Source organism: Bos javanicus, chromosome 16 (genome assembly GCF_032452875.1).
Source record: "Bos javanicus breed banteng chromosome 16, ARS-OSU_banteng_1.0, whole genome shotgun sequence".
Classification (NCBI taxonomy): domain Eukaryota; kingdom Metazoa; phylum Chordata; class Mammalia; order Artiodactyla; family Bovidae; genus Bos; species Bos javanicus.
The window spans coordinates 3727648-3747773 of NC_083883.1; the positions used below are offsets into that span (position 1 = coordinate 3727648).

Here is a 20126-nt window from a genome sequence, read left to right on the forward strand (position 1 = left end):
GGCTGTTTGGGGGCCTCTGCACAGCAGAGGTGGGTAAGGCATGGGGGAGGGAGTCTGCTTGGAGCCGGAGCCAGCCGGTTGCCGGCCTGCACTTTGTGCTTATCCTCCCTTTCATCCTGGCCCTCAGAGCCTGGGAGTTTCTCAATGGAACAGGCGTCTGGGGAATGCTCTGCAGGGGGTGGAGAGGGCTGGCCAACGAGGGGGGCATTCCAGGCATTCTTTACATCCTCCGGGAGCCAGGCGGTTGGGCGCAGAGAAAGGAGAAGCTGCCCTGCACTAAAGGGAAAAGGATTTCTTTGGAAGGAGAGAATGAAGGTGGCGGGGGTGCCTTCAAGCAGCCGGGGACAGAGCTGGATGGGGGGGATGGAAGGGCTCTATAACTTGACAAACCCAGCTCTTCAGTGCTAAAGGCAGAAAGGGCAAGTTGGGACGCTCAGTCCAGGGCTCTCTCCCCTCTGTGCGCTTACAAGGGCAGAACTGCTGATGGAGGTATAGCCGGGAGACTTTTGGAGCTAAGAGCCGGGTTTTTATTGTGTGTTTTGCTTTCATTAAGCAGGGTCTCCATTTTTCACCCCAGCGACTCCAAGGAAGTGTGTGTTACGAGAAAACTCAAAGATTTGTGTCCCACTCCCCAAACAGAATGACTGAAGCTATTTTCCAATCACCATTCTCATTTTTAATGGGGTGGTTCTTTCTAGTCACAGGAGGGAAGAGGGACCATCAGGTAGACAGAATCAGGGCGTGGAGTGAGGGAGCCAGAGACCCCCTCCAGATAGTGCAGTGGGACATGTAAATTTACAAAAGATCCCCACCCCCACCTTTAATCAGTAGGGAAGCACTGCAATAATACCTCTATGTACACAAAACTTAGATGTCACAGTGGAATTCCCCAGAACACAGCATTCACATTATTGAAAATAGTAAGATTTGCTTTTTTAAAAACACAGAGCTGAAAACATTAAAATAAATAAGAACTTTCTAGGGCCCTAAAGGCCCAGAGAAACAGATACATCCATTCTCAATAGCAGGAGCAGCTTGGAGGCTGGAGAAGTTCAGAGTCCTTGAGGTCCAAAGTGGGGTCCAGGGGAATCTGAGCCCCTTGAGATGAAGTCCATTAGCAGCCTGAGCCTTTTCAAGTCTTTTAGATTCATAGCAGCGACTCCATTTGCCCTACAGCATGAGGACCTCCTGGCTGACCCTCCCTCAGGGGGACAGCTGGTCCCAGGACGTTCTCTACATCCTGGTGCATGGCTCCATGCCCTTTGATGGGCAGGACCACAAAACACTGATAAAACAGATCAGCAACGGGGCCTACAGGCAGCCTCCTAAACCCTCTGGTGATTGAGGGATGTGGGCGTTCTCATCCAGACCCTGGGTGTCCTTTGCTAATTCCTGATGCAGGAATTAAACAGTGACAGTAAAGTGAAGCTTCCCTGGTGGCTCAGACTGTAAAGAATTTGCCTGCAAAGCTGGAGAGTGGGATTTGATCCCTGAGTCTGAAAAATCCCCTGGAGAAGGGAATGGCAACCCACTCCAGTATTCTTTCCTGGAGAATTCCATGGACTGGGAATTGTCTGCAATTGCAGCCTGGTGGGCTACAGTCCATGGGGTTGCAATGAGTCAGATGTGACTGAGCAATTTTCACTCTCACTTTCCAAGTTTGGAGGATGGGAAAGGGGAGAGAATCTTTGAGGAAACAGAGGTTGTGTTCTCTTACTGCTCAGCTAAGTATGGAAGGGCACACTCTAGGAGACCATTCCCAAGACACCCCAGGGAAAACTGGCGGGGAGGGCCACATTCCAGTTTGAGTGGTTCTGTTAGGGGAAGCACACTGACTGAAACCCCCCCCCCCCGGCCAGGCACCATAGTAACCATTTGCATGAGTTGTTTTATAGGAGATCCTGGTAAGGAACACGGAACTAATAAGCCTCCACCAACTGGCAGAATTCAGGAAAGGTCAAAAGGAGACACCACATGTCCCACCATCTCCCAGAATCCTTCTCTCTGGCATCCACCTTGGCTGAACAAGACATGCACCCCCAGGAAGGACTCTGAGTCAGAATGATTGGCTAAGGGCAACCCGGAAACTAACCCCATCACCATAAAACCCGAGACTGCGAGCTACGTGGCAGAGCAGCTCTCCTGGGTTCCCTTACCCTCCTGCTCTCCACCCGGGTGCCCTTTCCCAATAAAATCTCTTGCTTTGTCAGCACATGTGTCTCCTCGGACAATTCATTTCTGAGTGTTAGACAAGAGCCCAGTTTTGGGCCCTGGAAGGGGTCCCCCTTCCTGCAACAGTTGGTGGAGATGGGAATGTGTATGTGAATGAAGAGCTTCTAGCCCCACCTTGGCAGGATGGCATCACACACAAACTTACTCTTTACAGGAGCTAGGCACTAATAGAGTGCTCTTTCCAGCTCTCTGCAGCCCTACTATGGGGAGGGCACAGGCAACCCTGTGCCCGCACACGGGTGGGCACCCGGCAGCGACCCTGGCTGGGCCTCCGTGGCTCAGTGGCTGCGGCGCCAGCCTTTGTTTAACAAGTCCAGGGGTAAGAACTACACAGCCCAGACCCTCCAGGGGGATGCCGCCCCTCGTCCTGGTAAGGGTGGCCTCAAACTGCCAAAGGCATTCTCAAGAAGAAGGCGTCGACCCCCTCAGAGGGGGCAATGGGCAAGGCAACCTGGAAATTAACAGGCAACCTAGACTCAGCCACAGGCCTTCCTCGCTGCTTCTCTACTCATTTCCCCTCTAGGGCTACCATCTTGGTTCCATGGGGCTGAAGACATTGAACCCTCAACGCACTTCACTTGCCCACTGCCCACATCCAGCCCTCCCCAGGGCTCAACTGAAGCCACCTCAGCCTTCTGGGCTGGGATGCGGGTCCTGGGAGGCAGGGAAGAAGGCAGTCTCCCCCTCAGGGTGCATCCAGCTGCATCTCAAAGCCTGCCCGCATGGGCAATGCACCCCCTTTCAGCTGAGCTCCGAGCAGACCCTCAGTCCCTGCTGGCCGTCCTCTGTCCCCTCCAGGCAGTCCAGCAGGGAAAAGCAGCTAGTCCCCAGCAGGTCCTGCCTCCAGCGCCTCAGGCCTCGGCTTCCGGGGCCCTCCGACGGGGGTGCCTCCAGCCCCAGGAGGTTGTCCACAGACACAGAGCCCCGCAGTGGGGGCTCAGGGAGCCGTTCGGGCAAGTCCAGCTGGTCAAAGGACTCAGAGGACAGGATGCTATCCTCACTCACGGCCCCTGAGGGGCGGCTGGCCCTGGCTGGAGGGTGTGGGGAGGCCAGTTCATCCAAAGAGCCGAAGGTGGTGGGCGCTGTGTGCTCCAGGGCCGCATGTGAGAACTTGCCGTTGTGTTTGAGAATGCCCTTGCGATGCGGCAGCCGCCCCGAGGCTGGAGGGGGCTTGTGCTCCATGGTATCCCCACTCACAAATACGTTCCCGGCATTCGTATCCCCACTCACAAACACGTCCCCGGCATCCAAGAGCTCCCCAGACTCGCTGGGCTCAGGCGAGGAGTAGTAGCCGGACTCCCGCTGGCGCGCCTTCTTGAGGATGCCTTTCTTGGGGAGCAGCGGGCCGGCCTGGCCCGGGTTGGAGGGGCTGGGGCCGGGCTCAGGGCCCTGCCTCGCCCCCTCTGCGGGATTTGACGTCTTCTTCTTGAGAATGCCTTTCGGCAGCTTGAGGCCGCCCTTCCCAGGGCGAGGGGAGGCGTCATCGGCCGGGGCCACCTGGAAGGTCTGGGCCATGTCGTTCTCCTTGCGAGACTTCTTGAGCGAGTGCTGGCGCTCCAGGTCAGGGGCAAGGGCCCTGCCGCCCGGCGCCTGCTGCTTCAAGAAGCTGCAGACCTTGGCGCCGTTCTCCAGGAGGGGGCGGGAGGAGCGCCAGAGCCACTGAGCCACGGAGGTCCGGCCGGGGTCGCTGCCAGGGTGCCCACCCTCGTGCGGGGCCCCCTGCTCTCCGACACGGGTGGTGTAGCCCCAGTTGACCCACCAGTGGCTGGCCACGTCCTCCAGGGTGGCCCGGCGGGTAGGGTTCACCATCAACAGCCACCGGATCAGGCCACAGGCATCTAGAAGGGGAGAGAGAGGCTTCAGCTCTATAGCCACGAGCTCGGGCACCCGCAGCGTCCCTTCTGGCTCACCCCATGGATGCTAAGACAGGGCTCCCCCCCAGGTCAGCTGTGCCCCCAGGCAGGCTCCCCAGTCTCCAGGACCACAGCCATGTTTACATGTCTGCTCCTTTGCTCCAGTGAAATGCAGGCCTCTGGGGGTGGGGCTGTGCTGCTCAAGAGTAAACCAAGGTCCTCACACCCTTCTTCTCACCTTATACACCATACACGGAAGGACAAAAAGATTTCTAAGGACAAACGCAGTAGGAAATGAGACAACTGTGGCAGATAGGATCTAAACCAGGCTTTAGGAAGCACTTCCCAAATAAGCATGCCCATAAAGGAAGATTCAGCCCTTCCTTCCTTGCAGGTCACAGACACAGGAGGCAGAGAGATGAGAGCAGGAGGTGGGATGGAAGGTACCTTCATCTACAGAGGGTTGCCGTCTTCACTTAGAAAGTGAAAGTGAAAATCGCTCAGTCACATCTGACTCTTTGCAACCCCATGGACTGTAGCCCACCAGGCTGCAATTGCAGATAATTCCCTCAGTCCACGGAATTCTCCAGGAAAGAATACTGGAGTGGGTTGCCATTCCCTTCTCCGGGGGATCTTTCAGACCCAGGGATCGAACCCCAGTCTCCAGCTTTGCAGGCAAATTCTTTACAGTCTGAGCCACCAGGGAAGCTTCACTTTACTGTCACTGTTTAATTCTTGCATCAGGAATTAGCAAAGGACACCCAGGGTCTGGATGAGAACGCCCACATCCCTCACTCACCAGAGGGTTTAGGAGGCTGCCGGTAGGCCCCGCTGCTGATCTGTTTCACCAGCGTCTTGTGGTCCTGCCCATCAAAGGGCATGGAGCCATGCACCAGGATGTAGAGGAGAACGCCCAGGGACCAGCTGTCCACCTGAGGGAGAGACGGGGTCAGCCAGGAGGTCCTCATGCCGCAGGGCAAACGGCTCCAGGCTCCCCTTCAGTACCCACGGAGGGGATCCCAGAGCCCAGAGCATCCAGGGACCACCTCCTTCTAGTACCCAGAGTCAGAGAGGGCCGTACTGTAGACGGGACTGGGAGTCACGGAGGTGTCACCTGCCTCTGCTTGGGGAGGCTGGCCGGGTGCTAGGAGAGGCAACGGGAATGCAGAAGGTGTGGGGCACAGAGCCATGCTCTCAGGGGTCAGGGGTCAGAGGACTTAAGCTCTCACAGAGCCACGCTGTCAGGGGTCAGGGGTCAGGGGTCAGAGGACTTAAGCTCTGTCAGTTTTGCTACTCCCAGCTACAGAACTGGCTGGGCACTGCTCTGGCAGGGAAATGAATCTTGCAATCTGAGAAAGGGCATCATTAGAAAACCAGCTCATCCCTCTCTCAAGGTCTAAGCCAAGAGATTAGGAGGAGGCCAGGTACTCACCTCTGGTCCTGTGTAGGGCTTTCCATTGACGATCTCGGGCGAGGCGTAGAGGGGGCTCCCACAGAACGTCTGCAGGAACTTGCCTTGGTGGTAGAGGTTGGAGAGGCCAAAGTCAGCGATCTGTAGGATTGGGTCAAACATGGACAGGGTCACACCAAGGCCTGGATTGTTTTGTAGCTCCTGGTCTGCTCCTCTCCAGACTCCAAGGAAACACAGGCCCTGGCAGAAGCAAAGGGTGCCCATGACCTCTACCCCATACTGGGCATCACCAACACAGCTCAGGCCCTGGAAGAAAGAGCCCTTCAGAGGCTGTGTCAATGAGGTGTGCCTGGGCAGAGGTGAGGGGAGCTCCAGAGTCCTCACGGTTCCCCAGGCCCTTTGCTCATGCTGCGCTCCACTCCAGGGACGCTCAGTCTGCCTACACATGTCCTACCAACCCAGAAGGCTCCCCCTGGAAGCCTTCTATTGCCCTGAGATCTCCTCTTCCCATAAAGCCGTACAATTTCCAATGACTCACAGAAGCCCCTGCTCATCAGGTCTGTCTCCTCATGCTGCCACGTCAATACGCTCCCCACGTGGACCACCTGCCCTGACCCCTTCTGCAGCTCCTCGCACAGCTGTGACCCATGGATGGGACTAAAGGCCACTTAATGACTGAAGGACGGCTCTCAGTTGGAGGGGGAGAGGCAACGTCTCATGTCAGTGCCAAGGGCCTCAGAACACAGTTACCCCATGGGCTGGGGTTGCCTCCCCAGCAAAGGGCTCATCTGGGCCCACATCCAGGCAGGAAGTGGTGGTGGGGCTGGGGTCAGTCCAGGAGATCTGAGAAGCCACAGTGAAGGCAGAGCAAAGATTAGGGCCATCATTATGGCCCAGGAGAAGCAATCTTCTTACAGGACCTCCTGAGCCCTCTGACACTGAGGGTTTGAGGGCCCTCAAGCCCATCTTCTCGCTCCTCAGAGAGACCCTTCCCCCAGCTCTCCTCAGACAGAGGCTGAGACCTATGCCCTTTTGCTCCCAGCCTTCCTCCCCAGCAGAGGGTCATGTGTGTCCAGGGTGGGGAGGAGCTGTTTATGAACTCTGGCTCCTTCATTTATGGGTTTTATTGGCCTCTTATCAAGCAGTTACCTACTGACGCCCATAACGAGGCAGATGACTGGTACAGATGGGAAAGTTCATGCCTGCCTGGATTGTGTGCATTTACTGGCTCTGGCCTCCCCCTCCCTGGTCAGCATCAAAGTGAGCCCCACCTACTCCGGTAATTGGAAAGGAGAATGAACTCAGGGCACCTCAGGGCACAGGTCAGGGGCCACTGGGGAAGAGGCTGTGACCTGAGTTCGGGAAGATTCTGAGGAGGGTCCAAGTGCAGAGTCAGAGCCCTCCCAGGTGTCTGCAGGGCAGGCTCTTGCTGTCTGCCCCTTCCAGCCCTGAGATCCGAGCTTATCACATCAACACGAACTTCTCAGACCTAAATTTCACTACTTAGCCATGGGAATTCAGCAGCAGAAGGAAGCAGGAAGCTGGCGCTGGAGTGCTTGCTGTGGTGAAAGGTGCCAAAGGGCTCCTTAATGGTAGCAGATTAAAGTACACACACATGCGTGTGTACGTGTGCCTGTATCTCTGTACAGACGTGCAGGTGGGGCACACGCAGGCCACGGCCTCTCCCTGCCAGTTCCAAGGCTGTGAGCAGCAACCGACCCTAGATCTAGACTCCTTCAACCTTGTGACGTTGAGGGAGTTAGAAGACTGGTTCCAGCTGACCTTGCTAGCCATGGGACCTTGTGCAAGACACTCCTTATCATGAGGCCGCAGTTTTCAACCCACAGAAGGAAGTGCTGACATGGAGGACGGCTGAGGTCCTTACCGGGACTCAACTCCTGGAACCTCCTAGAGACTAAAAGATGCTTAGCTGGGGCCAGTGCAGACGGTCTGGGGAGGGGTGGGGGAGCAGTTTTACACAAGAAGTGAGGCTCACCTTGATATTTCCGTTGGCATCTAAGAGGATATTCTCCAGCTTGAGATCCCGGTGGACAACCCCGTTCTGAAAGAGGGAGGGCAGGGGTCAGGGGAAGGCCATCAGGGGAGACGGACATGAAGACCTAGTCTGGACAGTGAGGAAGCAGCAAAGGCGGGGTACGCACAGATAGGCAGGGAGCCCATCTTTATCGGTACAACAAACCATAGGTCCTTCCAACCCCAGCCAAGAGACTTGAAGCCAGAGATGCCAACACTCCTGAGTGGAGAAGCACACCTCGCCTTTATTTCTGTGTCCCCGTGTGGTCCTGGCGAGCCGCGGGGCCTCTCTGGGGAAGCCAGCCCCGGCCAGCGGCTCACCTGGTGGCAGTGGTGCACGGCGGAGACGATCTGCCGGAAGAAGTGCCTGGCCTCGCGCTCGCTGAGCTGCTGCCGCCCGCTGATGTAGTCATACAGGTCGCCCCGGCTGGCGTACTCCATGACAATCACGATCCTGCTGCTGTTCTCAAACACTGGGGCAGAGCGCGGCAGCAGAGTCAGGCTCTGCGGAGGGCACGCTCCCGCCAGGGCCCACACCCTCCTCCCGGCCCCAAACCAGAATCTGTAAGGGGGCAGGATGCTGCCCGCTGGTGCTCCCGGCACCTTCCAGGAGCAATGAGTTCAGGCCAAGAGGACTGGCTCACCTCCCTCTCCTTGGAAGTTCAGGCTTCTGAGCCTTCTTAAAACTAGCCTACGAATTCCAAGACATCACTGGATAAGAATGAGAAGTCAGGCTCCCTGGTTCAGAACTCAGTACTTTTTTGCCTGGTGACCTTCAGCAAATCTCTTTCAGATACCTCAGTAAGGACACAAGTTTGGGATTCAAATCCTGGCCCCATCACTTACTAGCTGGGTGACCATGGCAAGTTATTCAATCAGTGCGCCTCAGTTTCCTCATATGAAGAGGGATAATGACAGCAACTTCACAGGGCTGGGGTGAGAAATAGATAGAAACAAGTGACAGCTCTCGGGCTGGCTGAGCGAGCTGGTGCGGAGCCTGACAAGCAAGCAAGCACTCAACAGACGGAATCCACTGTTTATTTATTACTAGCATCCTCACGCATAGACTTGAAAAATAATACCCAGAAGATCAGAAGAGGGATAACAGCATAGGAAAGTGGTTTGTAATCCACAGAGAGCTGAGACACTCATCACTCTCAACTTCTTTGATTTCCCGTCCAGAGTATTCAGGCTTGGGCCTTGTACGCAGAAACAATCAATACATATTTGATAATTAATTGACTGGCTGGGCTCCTGGCGGTCAGCCTATTCCAGCTGGCTCATCTCCACGTGTGGGAGCGGCCCGCTTGCCACCACAGGCCTTGTCTGTTCTCCTGGAAAAGCAGGGAACGGCTGGTTCATCAAACTGGCCCTTCAGCTGGGTGTGTGTCAAAACACGCATGTCTGTGACATTGCATCTTTGTGTCAAGCGGGTCCTATGAGTCTGGCTTGCTCAGCCAACCCCAGAGCGATTCCTGTCTAGCCTGGGAGAAGGAGTTGAGAGAGGAGGCTACTCCCAGGGAAAGTCTGAGCTCCCAAGCAGTTGGGCATCTGGCCAGGAAGACTGTGCTTTTTCCCAGGAGAGCACCGTGGCCCAGACTTCTGGGCCTGCCTAGAGACTCCAGCCCTATGGGTCTCTACAACCCTGCAGGGTGTGTGTAAACTCTGTGCCACGGAGCTGGGGGTCAGGAGCCAGCCAGGGCACATTCTGGAGGGCAGCTATGTTAGAGGTCAGTTCCCAGGACTGGAGCTTTCTCCTTAGTCCCTATCTCTTGAAGTCTGTGGATGGGGATGGATCTGGGAGAGCTCTGCCAGTTACATAGTAACTATGATGCCCCAACATCCGCTGAATCTGAAGGTGCAATATGTAGCAGTTACATCCTAAGCTTCAAAGAATAGTTCCCAGACCTAGCTGGAGATACGGGATGAGGGATACTGGTCGGGGGAAGAATTCACACATACACACACCAACCACCAAGCTTAGCCTGGCTTAACCAATACTCTATCATCTGCCCACTCTCCCCTGGGGGGATATACACAGAGATACAATTAGCCTTCTCAGCCACTTGCTTGGGCTCCTCATGGGACAGGTTCAGGCCAGGGGACCATGGCAGTGGTTCTGCTCTTAAGCCTTCTTCTAAATAGAACTTGAGAGAGAAGCCCTCTCTTCCTCCCACCAGGAATATTCAGGCTGAGGGCAGAGCCACAGGCCCCCCCTCCCTCCTGCTGCTCCTGCCATTCCTCGCTTCCTGCCTGATATCATGGAAAGGCTGCCAGCAGACAGGAGCGTGTGGGAGGCTGTTCCTGGTCTTTCCCTCTCGCTCACTGTTGTCTGGGTCACAGGGGCAGGGCAGCCGGAGGGGAGAGCCGGCACTGATGTCAGTGCCAGAGGAGGCTGCGAGATACGAGGACGGGTAGGAACCAGCCTCACGGCGGGAATGATTCAGAGGACAGGGGGCCTGGCTCTTGAGACGCACAAAGAAAGAGAGCACCCACACGCTGGAGACAGGTGCAGGTCTCCGTATGTTTCAGCTACCCCCACAGTGCCAAGGCTCTCACTGGGTTTGGGGAGGCAGTGTTTAAGTACGGAAAACCTAAGAACGAAAATGCCTCCAATCTGTAGCGTTCCTCTCCTGAGCTGAGTACTTGGTGACGTTCAATTTGATCTTTGCAACAGCCTTGTGACGCAGGTGAGATTATCTCATTTTACAAAAGAGGAACTGAGACCCAGAGACTGCATTACATTACTTGCCCAAAGTCATGCAGCTGGGCTTCAAATCCAGCTCCTGCCCAAGCCTAAAGCCCATGCCTTTTTCTACTCCTGTGTGTCATCTGTTCCGACTGCGCGTGTGCACACACACACACTCAGCTTCAAATGCTCTGCCTCTGTACCTTCGTGGATGGCAATGATGTGGGGGTGGTTGAGTGATGACATGATCTCAATCTCTCGCCGAATGTGCATCAGATCTTGCTCATCTTTGATTTTGTCTTTCCGGATTGACTTGATGGCCACCTGGGAACAGAGGGTGCAGGACAGTGAGGAGGAAGGCCTGGCAGGCAAAGGCATCCCTGAGGACTCTCTGGGGGAGCCCTGACCCTGCTGATCTGCCTCCAGCTGCTACAAAGGCCATAGGTTGCACCCAGAGAAGCCTCTCCACCCTTCACTGGGGCAGGTAGCAGAGAGGCTAGAGAGAACCTTCTCTGGCGAAGATTCTTGCCTGGGTTGGGTGCGGTTTATGTAGCAGGAATGAGGATAAATCAGTGACCTCACTCAGAGTATGGATAGGTGAAGACGGTAGATAACAATCTATACTTGTAAGGCCGATGCTTTGTGATTCAAAGCAAATTTATCTTGGTCCACCACGAGGAAATGACTGGGCCTCTTTTGCTCCCCACTGGGTGGCGAGCACGGCGCCTGGCACGCAGTAGGCACTGAATAGCCATTTGTTGCAGCTGTCACTGAGCTGGCCCTCTCAACCAGCCTGAGAGGCAGGCATGGAAAGCACCACCATCCCCATCTCCAGGTGAGGAAGCGCGCTCCTAGAGAGGCTAAGTTTCCTTCCTGTTCAACATCACACAGGCACTCACTGGCACAGATTGGCTTGCACTGTTGACCCACGTCTGATACTTTTTCCACCACAGCCCTCGACTTTGCTACAAACAGTCTCTAGCTAAAAGGTGGGAAACAACCCAAAGGCCCATTAACGGATGACTGATCAGACAAAATATGCTATGTTCACACAATGGAGTGTTATTCAGCCACAAAGGAGAATGAAGTACCGATACATGCCCAACACGGACGAACCCTGAAAGCATGCTCAGTGAAAGAAGCCAGACACACAGGGACAAACGCTGCACAACTCTACTTATCTGAGTAACTAGGATAGACAAACGCACTGCACAGAGAGCAGGAGGCTGGTTACTGGGGTGGGGGTGCGGAGGCGATGGGGTGTGATTGCCTAGTGGATACTGAGCTTCCATTTGAGATGATGAAAAGGTTCTGGAAATGCATAGTGGTAATGATGTACAGCACTATGAATGTACTGAACTGTACACTTAAAATGATGACAATGGTGAATTTTATGTCTTCCCCCATATACAAAAGCGAAGTCGCTCAGTTGTGTCTGACTCTGTGCAACCCCATGGACTGTAGCCCACAGGTTCCTCCGTCCATGGGATTCTCCAGGCAAGAGTACTGGAGTGGGCTGCCATTTCCTTCTCCAGGGGATCTTCCCGACCCAGGGATTGAACCCAGGTCTCCCACATTGTAGGCAGACGCTTTACTGTCTGAGCCACCAGGGAAGTCCCAGCTTACAAAAAGATCACTCAAAAAAGTTATGAATAGTAAGGTCTCTCCCCCAGCACCAAACAACCAGACAGTTAAACAACAGTCCTCTGGGCTTTGCTACCTTGTCTGTAAAGGTGATCATGCCATATAAGGATTAAACTCTGACTGGTACCTGCAGTGGGTTCAGGAAGGGTGGAGTGAGGCAGAGGAAATGGAAAAAGAACTGCCAAGCAGCCGCTTAAGCATAGCTCTTAGACACAGACGGGTCCCAGGCCTCTGTCCTGCCACACGGAGCAGGGTGACAGAGGAAACTCGGGTGTGGAGCGTGGGCAGTCGGGGAACCGGCCCTCTAGGCTCTGCGGTCCTCCCGCGGCCTCGGAGCTCCGTGAGAGCAACAGGCTGGACTAAGGAGTATGTCTGCCACGCTCTCCTTCTCTGCCTCTGTGAGATGACCGTATAAATGCCACGGGCCACGGGAGACGCAACGCGGGCACCCGGGCCGGGCGGGGGAGGGTGAACCATTCCCGACAGGTCCTGTGCGAGGGCACGGGAGGCAGACACAAGACTTCCCCTTCCCCGGAGCCTGGCGAGTTGTAAGAAACCCGAGGAAAACGGCCCCTAGTTCATTTCCCAGGAGGGTTTGCCGCCCCTCGAGGTTCAAAAGGAGCCGGAAAAAGGAGCCCGGGGGCGGGGCCGCCCACCCCTTCCCAGGGCTCCGGGCAGACAAAGGCTTCCTGCTTCCGACGCGCCCGCGGGCCTGTGTCCCCTCAGCCAGGAATGCGGAACCGCCGCAATCCGGCAGAGGAGCGCTCACAATGCCCGGGCCGGTCACCCCAGCAACGGGCCAGGGCCGGCGAGCCTGAAAGAGGGGCGGCCGGGGGACAATGGCGGCGCGAGGGGCGGTCCCCCTGGCGCCTCCTGCCCACGCCCCCGCAGGGGCCCCGCTGCAGCTGCAGGGCCGGCTGCGCCCCGGGCGTCTCCTCACGCCCTCCACCCCTCCCGCTCCAAATGACCCCAAGGAGCGAGCCAAGCGAAAAATCCCCCGCTTAGAACTGGACAGGGGGTGGGGACGGGGGAGGGGCTTAAATCCTCCTCCAACTACAGGCTTCGACCGGCAGCCTGGTTCCTGATCACCTCTCCTATACCCTTTTTCTCCCCATGAAGGACAGATATTGTGGACTAGTTCTTTTCTCTTTAAATTCTTTGTTTTAAAAATCAGGTAATACCCCGAGCTCTTCAGATAAAGGGCCATAAATTGAATCTATTTATGTAAAAGGAAAATCACATATAAATCACATACTTAGATACTGAAACAGAAATATTTGAAAATTTCAGATACATATGCAAAACCTAGGCATATCTCAGATGTACAACTGTGCACACACAAACATAGACAATCAGCAAACCACTGTAGGCGGAGTCAGAGCTCTAAAGACAAGCCTAACAGAAGAGAGGTCTTAGAAAAGGAAAGGGCCCTGACAGGTGCTAGGAGGAGTCACTGCATGGGTAGAGGGTGTACAAGTTGAACCCTGAAATCCATTCTGGAAGCCTACGATTAAAACCAGAGTTGTTCATCCTCAATGGACAGCTCCATCCCCCTGCCAGCTCATGCTCTGGTCCCATTATCTATGCTAGGTCTTAGCAGACCACAGTTTGGCTGGCACTTCCCAGGAAGGAAACAGATTAGGTCATTGAGCCACCACCAGTCCTCAAACAAGTGACAGATAAGAAGAGCAATGTGTCACTGTCCTAGTGGGCCTGGGGCACTTCCCCCACCCACCCTAGCCCCACCAGACAGGCCTCTAACTGCTGGAGAGCCTGTCAAAGTATATGAGATATAGCAACAGCTCAGGCTTATAAGGAGCTCAGCATACAGAAAACACTCAACTGTTTACTGGCGAACACAAATCACAAATAAATATTTATTGGTTATGTCACTGGGCTGATCCCTGGGACCGAGGGGACCAGGGCCCAAATAAGATTTTCTGCCCTTTTTGTGAGGCATGGGTGGAGACAACCTTGTTTACTAGAACTCATTTCGAGGGACCTTTGTTCTCATGTGCAAGATAGTTGAGCAACCACTCTCTAAAATATAGTGACCAGAGTAAAGGAAGAGAAAGATAGTCGCTGAATGGATCACCCAGAGGCAGGAAAGCCACCTGCGTACGGACAATCCTGGTTCACCCCGTGTAATTAACAGTGCCCTTTTTACTCTCCGAAGTATTCAGGCTGAGATGTTATATTACGTGGCCACCCTACTTAGACGGGCCAGGAAACTGAAACACAATAATGACAATATAAATGTGAACATTAGATCAGTGGAGGGGTGCCAAGAGCCCAGGTATCTAATCTTTATTTGCCCCTTTGGAGCTATGCAACTCAAGACAAGTCACTTAAATGATCTGGTTAACTGGTCTGGCTAGTTTCAATGTCCTCACCTGAAAAATAAAAGGGCATTTATTCTCCAAGCATTTGCTGAACGCCTACTACATGTCCGGCACTACAGTAGGTGCTGGACTCAGACAAAACCTGGACAGTCCCTGCACCAAGGCCCTTGACCCAGTCAGTGTGACTGAGATCCCTGCCCGCCCAGGGGCTCCAAGAGCACTGGAGAGCTTTGCCTGGAGGAGCAAGGTCAATCACCCCTGGGAGAAAATTTTGTTTTAGATCTTGAAGGAAGAGTGGGGTTTACCAAGCCAAGGCACATAGGATTTTGGAGGGGGGCAACAAGGGCATTCCAGGCAGACAGAAAGGTTTGAGAACACACCAGAAAGAAAGGAAAGGAACTATTCGTGAATTTGCACACTAGGATCTCTAAGCTCGCTTCTAAACTCCAGCATTTTCTGATGAGGTTCTTTAGAAATGGGCCACCTGCTTCCACACCAGGAAGGTGCTGGCCAAGGATTGTTATAATGGGCTTATTCAGAGGCCCCGTGCCAAAACCGTGTTAACCTGCCGAGCAAAATTCCTATTGATACCAGCCCAGTGGTTTTCTTGCCTCTGGGGCTCTGCCTGCCTGAAAGGCAGCATGGTTAATTCCCTATCCCATTTTGCAAATGCAAACACTGAAGTCCAGAAAGGTGACTCTTCCCAGATTCCTCAACAAGGCCAGGCTGTCAGGATCCAAGATGGAGGGTTGCTGCGTGTAGAAGCTACCATCTCAGAAGACAAAAGGTCCTTATAGATGTTCTGGCCTGCCTCTAACCCCTGGAGAAGGGAATGCCCCACACCCTGGCTTGGGCTGGGCTGTGCACCACCAGCCACCATCAACCCACTTACAGATAGACAAACATGTTGGACAGATGGGTGCTGAGGTCAATTGGTTAAAACACTGCCTTCTCTCCTTCTAATCCCCAGAGGAACTCAGATCAAGAATAATATGCATTCAGGAGAGAATGGCAGAAAGATTTTAGAAAAAGATGACCTACAGGTACTGGCTGCAGATGACAAGAGAGAAGCTACAAGCTGGGCATCTCTGGTCATAGCTATCAGCCAGAGTTGGAGCCAAGATCTTTGACTCCTTTTTGGCCTTTCACAGAGCAGCTGCCTCTGGAAGGCAGGTTGAGGAGCTGGAGGATGACCCATTTAGATTACAGAGGAGAAGCTGCGCTGGGCTGGCAGGGTGAGGATAGGCCTGGGGTGGCTCACCATCCCACCAAGCCTTCCAGAGAACCCGGCAGGGACAAGGAATGGGTTCTGAGGGGAGGGGGCGCCGCCTCCCCTAAATCCTATGCTGTGCCCACCCCTTCCTTGACACCCTCTGGCCCACTCTGCCAGACAAAGCGCTTCCCTGCCCAGCCCTCCTGCACGGCTTGGCCAAAGCCCAGGAACAGGAGTCGCCTGCAACCAGAGTCTCTCTCCCTGCCCTGAGCAGGCAGGTGCAGCAGGCGCTGGGAGGGCAGCATCACACAGAAGAGGCCTCTGGCACGTGGCCAGGTGGCAGCCCTTCTCTGGATCAGGGGCTAAAGGAGAGACTGGGACTCTGAACGAGGCAGAGACCAAAGGGCTTAGGAAATCAAGCACATGCCGTTCTCCTCCTCAGGGCAGGACAGACCCAGGATGGAGGGACTCCCCCTTCCCCAGGAGAGGGCAAGGAGGACCGTGACAAAGCCAGCCCTACTAGGGTAACATGACAATGTGTGGCAGCTGACATGCACATCACCTTATTTAACCCTGGGAGAACCCCACAAGGTAGGAGTTATTATAATCCCCACTTTACAGATGAGGAAACTGAGACGCAGAGAGGTCACACGGCTCGGAAGCAAGCAGAGCCGGGATTTTGAATGCTTGCACCCTGATGATGAGCTGAGCAGTTTTCCTGACAAAGGAAAAGCCTCGAATGTAGTGTAGTTCACCCACTCAGGAACCCTGGGCGCAGGCAGTGAGGACACAGGGGTGCGGGTTGTTCTCGAAGACTCTTCCCACTCTCAGTGTGCCTGGAGCTCTGGGAAGGGCAGTCGGAGCTAGCTGCTGGAATGACAAAGCAAACTGAGGCAAGCCCGGGCTCAGCCCAGAGCCAGCTCCCAGTCTGAGACTCAGTCCTGGTCATCTCACGCTGGGTGGTCAAGTCAGGAGCCGATGTTGCAGGCATGCCACTAACCAGCCCCAGGACATGTCACCTGCCCTCCCTGGGCTTCAGTTTCCCCATCTGTCAGTGAAGGGATCAGACCATCTCGGTCGTGTTCAAACATTTTGAAATCCCATGCAATAATCCAATATAAAAATGAGACAGAAGCTCCCCTGGCCCAGATCACTCTCCCCTGGGACTCCCCTCTGCTCGTGCAGGTAAGAACTCTATGCAGACCACCCTAACAGCTGTGGTGGACTCCACCATTCCAGGCACCCAGGAGGTGCTTTTCTTCCTGGGGGAGGGCGTCAGAGCTAGGAGAGTCACAGGAGGAAATGTCATGTGGATACCAGGAATGTACTCAGAGCTAGAAGATCCAGAGCAAATATTTATTTTTCCTTTAATGTCCTCCTGGAGTAGCCCTTAGTCCTGCCCACCTGCCCCTCCCCCTAGACAATCCCATTGGGCCCCTGAGAATCCGATCAGACAGGCTGGGAATTGGGAATGGGGCGGAAGTCACCCAGCAGGCTTTCCTCTGATCCTCCTCCCCAAAGACCTTGGTTCATTTTGGGGGAGGTCGTGGGCTGCTCCCACACTCCTCTCCTGGGACACCAGGTCGGTCTTTCTTCAGAGAGGACACTGCAGAGGCAGGAGTGGGGTGCAGTGGGGAAAGAGGCTTTCCCTCCAGAATTTAGAGAAACCAGAGTTTAGCAGTGTGTAGAGCTGCTCTCCAAGGAGGTCGGAGGCCCTGAGCAAACTGCCAGCAGAAGTACAGGGTGATCTATGGATCAGGGAGCAGGTCCCATTCCTACTCATCTTGGCTCCCTGGAGACAAGAGACATGAAGCCAGGGAGCACCTCTGAATTCTCTGTTCTGATGTAATAAGAGCTGAAATCTCTGCCTACAGCCACTGAGGTTTGCAAACTGAAAGCTGGTTTATCTCATTCCAGAATCAATGATCTCTCCCTTTCTCTCTTACACACACACACCCATACACACGCAGTGACCCAGGTCAAGAGCTTAATGGGGTTTCTGAATTTCAGTGTCAGTTTCTGGGCCACCCCATTCCTCCCCAATCCAGTCTGCCCCCCAACAAGAGGTACGAGCCACAAGCCACAAGAAGCTATTTTTCAGCTGAGCCCCTAACAAAGCCTGGGTCCAGCAGTCTCAAGCCTGGAGGATTATTGGGCCATCACACTTTATAGAAAGAGAAAGAAAAGGAAAGTCAGGAAGTACATGATTGCCCAATAGCTGTAACCTGGCAGTAGGCATCTGGGGACTGTGCCAGGCGTTAGCAGGAAAAACATACTCGGTTCTATTGATGGGGCCATAATCCACTCCCTTTCCCCAGCATCCACTCTCCTTCACCAATGAAATGACTTCCTGAATTTCAAACCAGCTACTGGCTGCAAAAGCAAACAATCTGGGAGGTGACTTGCTGCCATAGCCAATAGGCAAACCACAGTCACGCATACATGCACGTCTCATAACCAGCACCCAACTGGATTTGGTAAAACAATCCCTAAACCACTTGCTTTTAAAAGGCTTCTTAAAATACAGATTATTTAGGGACTTGTCTGGTGGCTCAGATGGTAAAGAGTCTGCCTGCAATGCAGGAGACCTGGATTGGATCCCTGGGTTGGGAATATCCCCTGGAGAAGGAAATGACAACCTACTCCAGTATTCTTGCCTGGAAAATCCCTCGGACGGAGAAGCTTGGCAGGCTAAAGTCCACGGGGTCACGAAGAGTCAGACACGCCTGAGACACTAATACTTTCACTTTCGACCTTTCTGGAGGTTCAGCGGTTAAGACTCGGTGCTTCCACTGTAGGGACACGAGTTCATCCCCGATCCCACATACTGCACAGTGTGGCCCAAAAAAAATACAGATTATTTGGCCCCATCCCAGATCTTCAGAATGAAATCCTCCTGGTGCGGAACCAGAGAAGTGGCTTCAATAAGCACCCGGGTTATTCCAATGTACATTAAGCTCAAGTTAGGGAACCACTGTTAACTTCTGCAAACTTGCCATCCTTTTAGGGCTGGTCTTTCCAAATCAGTTCTCAATGTGGGTTCTATTGTCAGGAAACAATTTAAATTCGTATTTGTACCTCATTCAGTCCTCATAGAAACTCTGAGGGAGCCCATATTTTCTTCATTTTTGCAAAAGGAGAAACTAAGTACAGAGAAAATAAACTGCATAAGGTCCCACACATTAAAGTGACTCGGTAGTAAAGAATTCATCTGCAATGCAAGACATGCGGGTTTGATCCCTGGGTCGGGAAAATTCCCTGGAGACTGAAATGGCAAACCATTCCAGTATTCTTGCCTGGACAATCCCATGGACAGGGGAGCCTGGTGGGCTATACAGTCAATAGTGTCACAAAAGAGTTGGACATGACTGAACAACAACCCACAGATTACTACTACTATACACACCTACATCCGAAATGAACAGGACACGTCCCTGAAAAGGCCCCAAATCCAAAGGCACCTTGGGGCAGGCACAGTGGATCCTTCACCAGAGCCTGGTTTCACATTTACCAGAATTAAAAACACATCATAACAAAACTTTGATTGAATGTCAGAGCTGGCAAGGACCTAAATGTCAAACCCACCCACGCCCCTCAGGAGGGAGGGATATCTCCATAGTCTCCTGGGCTGCCAAACTCCCAGAACTGAACTGAGGAACTGGACGCCTCATTCCTTTATTCATTCGGCTACACATACGCACTACCCCCCTAAGATCAAGTGCCTTCTACTGCCTCTTGCCATGCTACTACATTGGACAGTCTGTTACAAACAAAATTCCACTAAAGTCTCATCTCTAGGGAGCCTCCTCACCCTGCCTCACTTTGGAAACCATCACTTGCTGACCAGAGTTGTTCGGGGGGTTCTCAGGTCCACGACCATTGTCCCTATACTCATGGACAGACAAATGTACACAGAACACCATCAGCGCGCGCGCACACATACACACACGAAGATGAAGACTGGAGGCAGGCACCCCACCGAGCAGGCACTGGCCCCCAGCCCCCGCTCCCCGCCCCCCCTCCCCCGCCAGGCGCGGCCGAGCCCGGAGCCCGCCGGCCGGCGCCGCCCAAGGCGCCGCACTCACCAGGCGCCCGGAGCTCTCGCGCGCCTTCTTCACCTTCCCGTAAGTCCCCTTGCCCAGGGTCTCCAGGAACTCGTAGCGGTGTCGCAGGTTGTGCTTGTGGTGGTGCCGCTTCACCGCCTGCTTCTTCATCAGGGGCTTGGGCGACTTGAGGAGCCCGTCGGCCAGGGGCCGGACCAGCTCGGCGGCCAGCGCGGCAGTGGCCGAGGGCGCAGGGCCGAGGCGCCGGGGAAAAGGCAAGGACTCCATGGCCAGACGGGGGGCGCGGGCGAAGGGGGATCGGCGGCACAGCACACCCGAAGACCCGGACACCTGTGCAGCTCCCGCCCCGGAACCCACGGTTGCACCTGCGTTCGCGAGCCAGCACGGGGCCGCAAGCAGTTATAAATGCCCGGAGCCCGCGGGCGGACCACGCCCCGCGGCGCCCATTGGCCGGGCTGCCCGGAGCGCGTGACCAGGGCCGCTGGCATTGGCTCCTCCTGCGCGGCGGGGAGAGTGACAGTGGAGCCCCGCCCACCCGGGCTCCGGGGATGACTTGCAGCGGCAGGGGCGCGCGGGGCGGCCTCTGGGGCGGGGTGGGCTGCGGTTGATGCTGCCGGGACCCAGAAGCTTTGAGAGCCCCTGCA

General features: G+C 54.6%; 1 protein-coding gene across 2 annotated transcripts; it reads right to left on the reverse strand.

The window, feature by feature from the left end:
* Nucleotides 1-653: 653 nt before the first annotated feature.
* NUAK2 (NUAK family kinase 2) lies at nucleotides 654-19869 on the reverse strand. Of its 2 annotated transcripts, none has more exons than XM_061382001.1 (7): nucleotides 19504-19869; nucleotides 10423-10543; nucleotides 7852-8003; nucleotides 7493-7558; nucleotides 5518-5637; nucleotides 4885-5017; nucleotides 654-4070 (listed from the first exon to the last, which is right to left on the reverse strand). In XM_061382001.1, the coding sequence occupies exons 1-7, from the start codon at nucleotides 19747-19749 to the stop codon at nucleotides 2974-2976; spliced, it is 1935 nt and encodes a 644-aa protein (XP_061237985.1). In that variant the 5' UTR covers nucleotides 19750-19869; the 3' UTR covers nucleotides 654-2973. The 2 variants fall into 2 exon arrangements, with proteins under 2 accessions (XP_061237985.1, XP_061237984.1); XM_061382000.1 differs by having other exon boundaries at nucleotides 5518-5736.
* Between the last annotated feature and the right edge of the window lie 257 nt (nucleotides 19870-20126).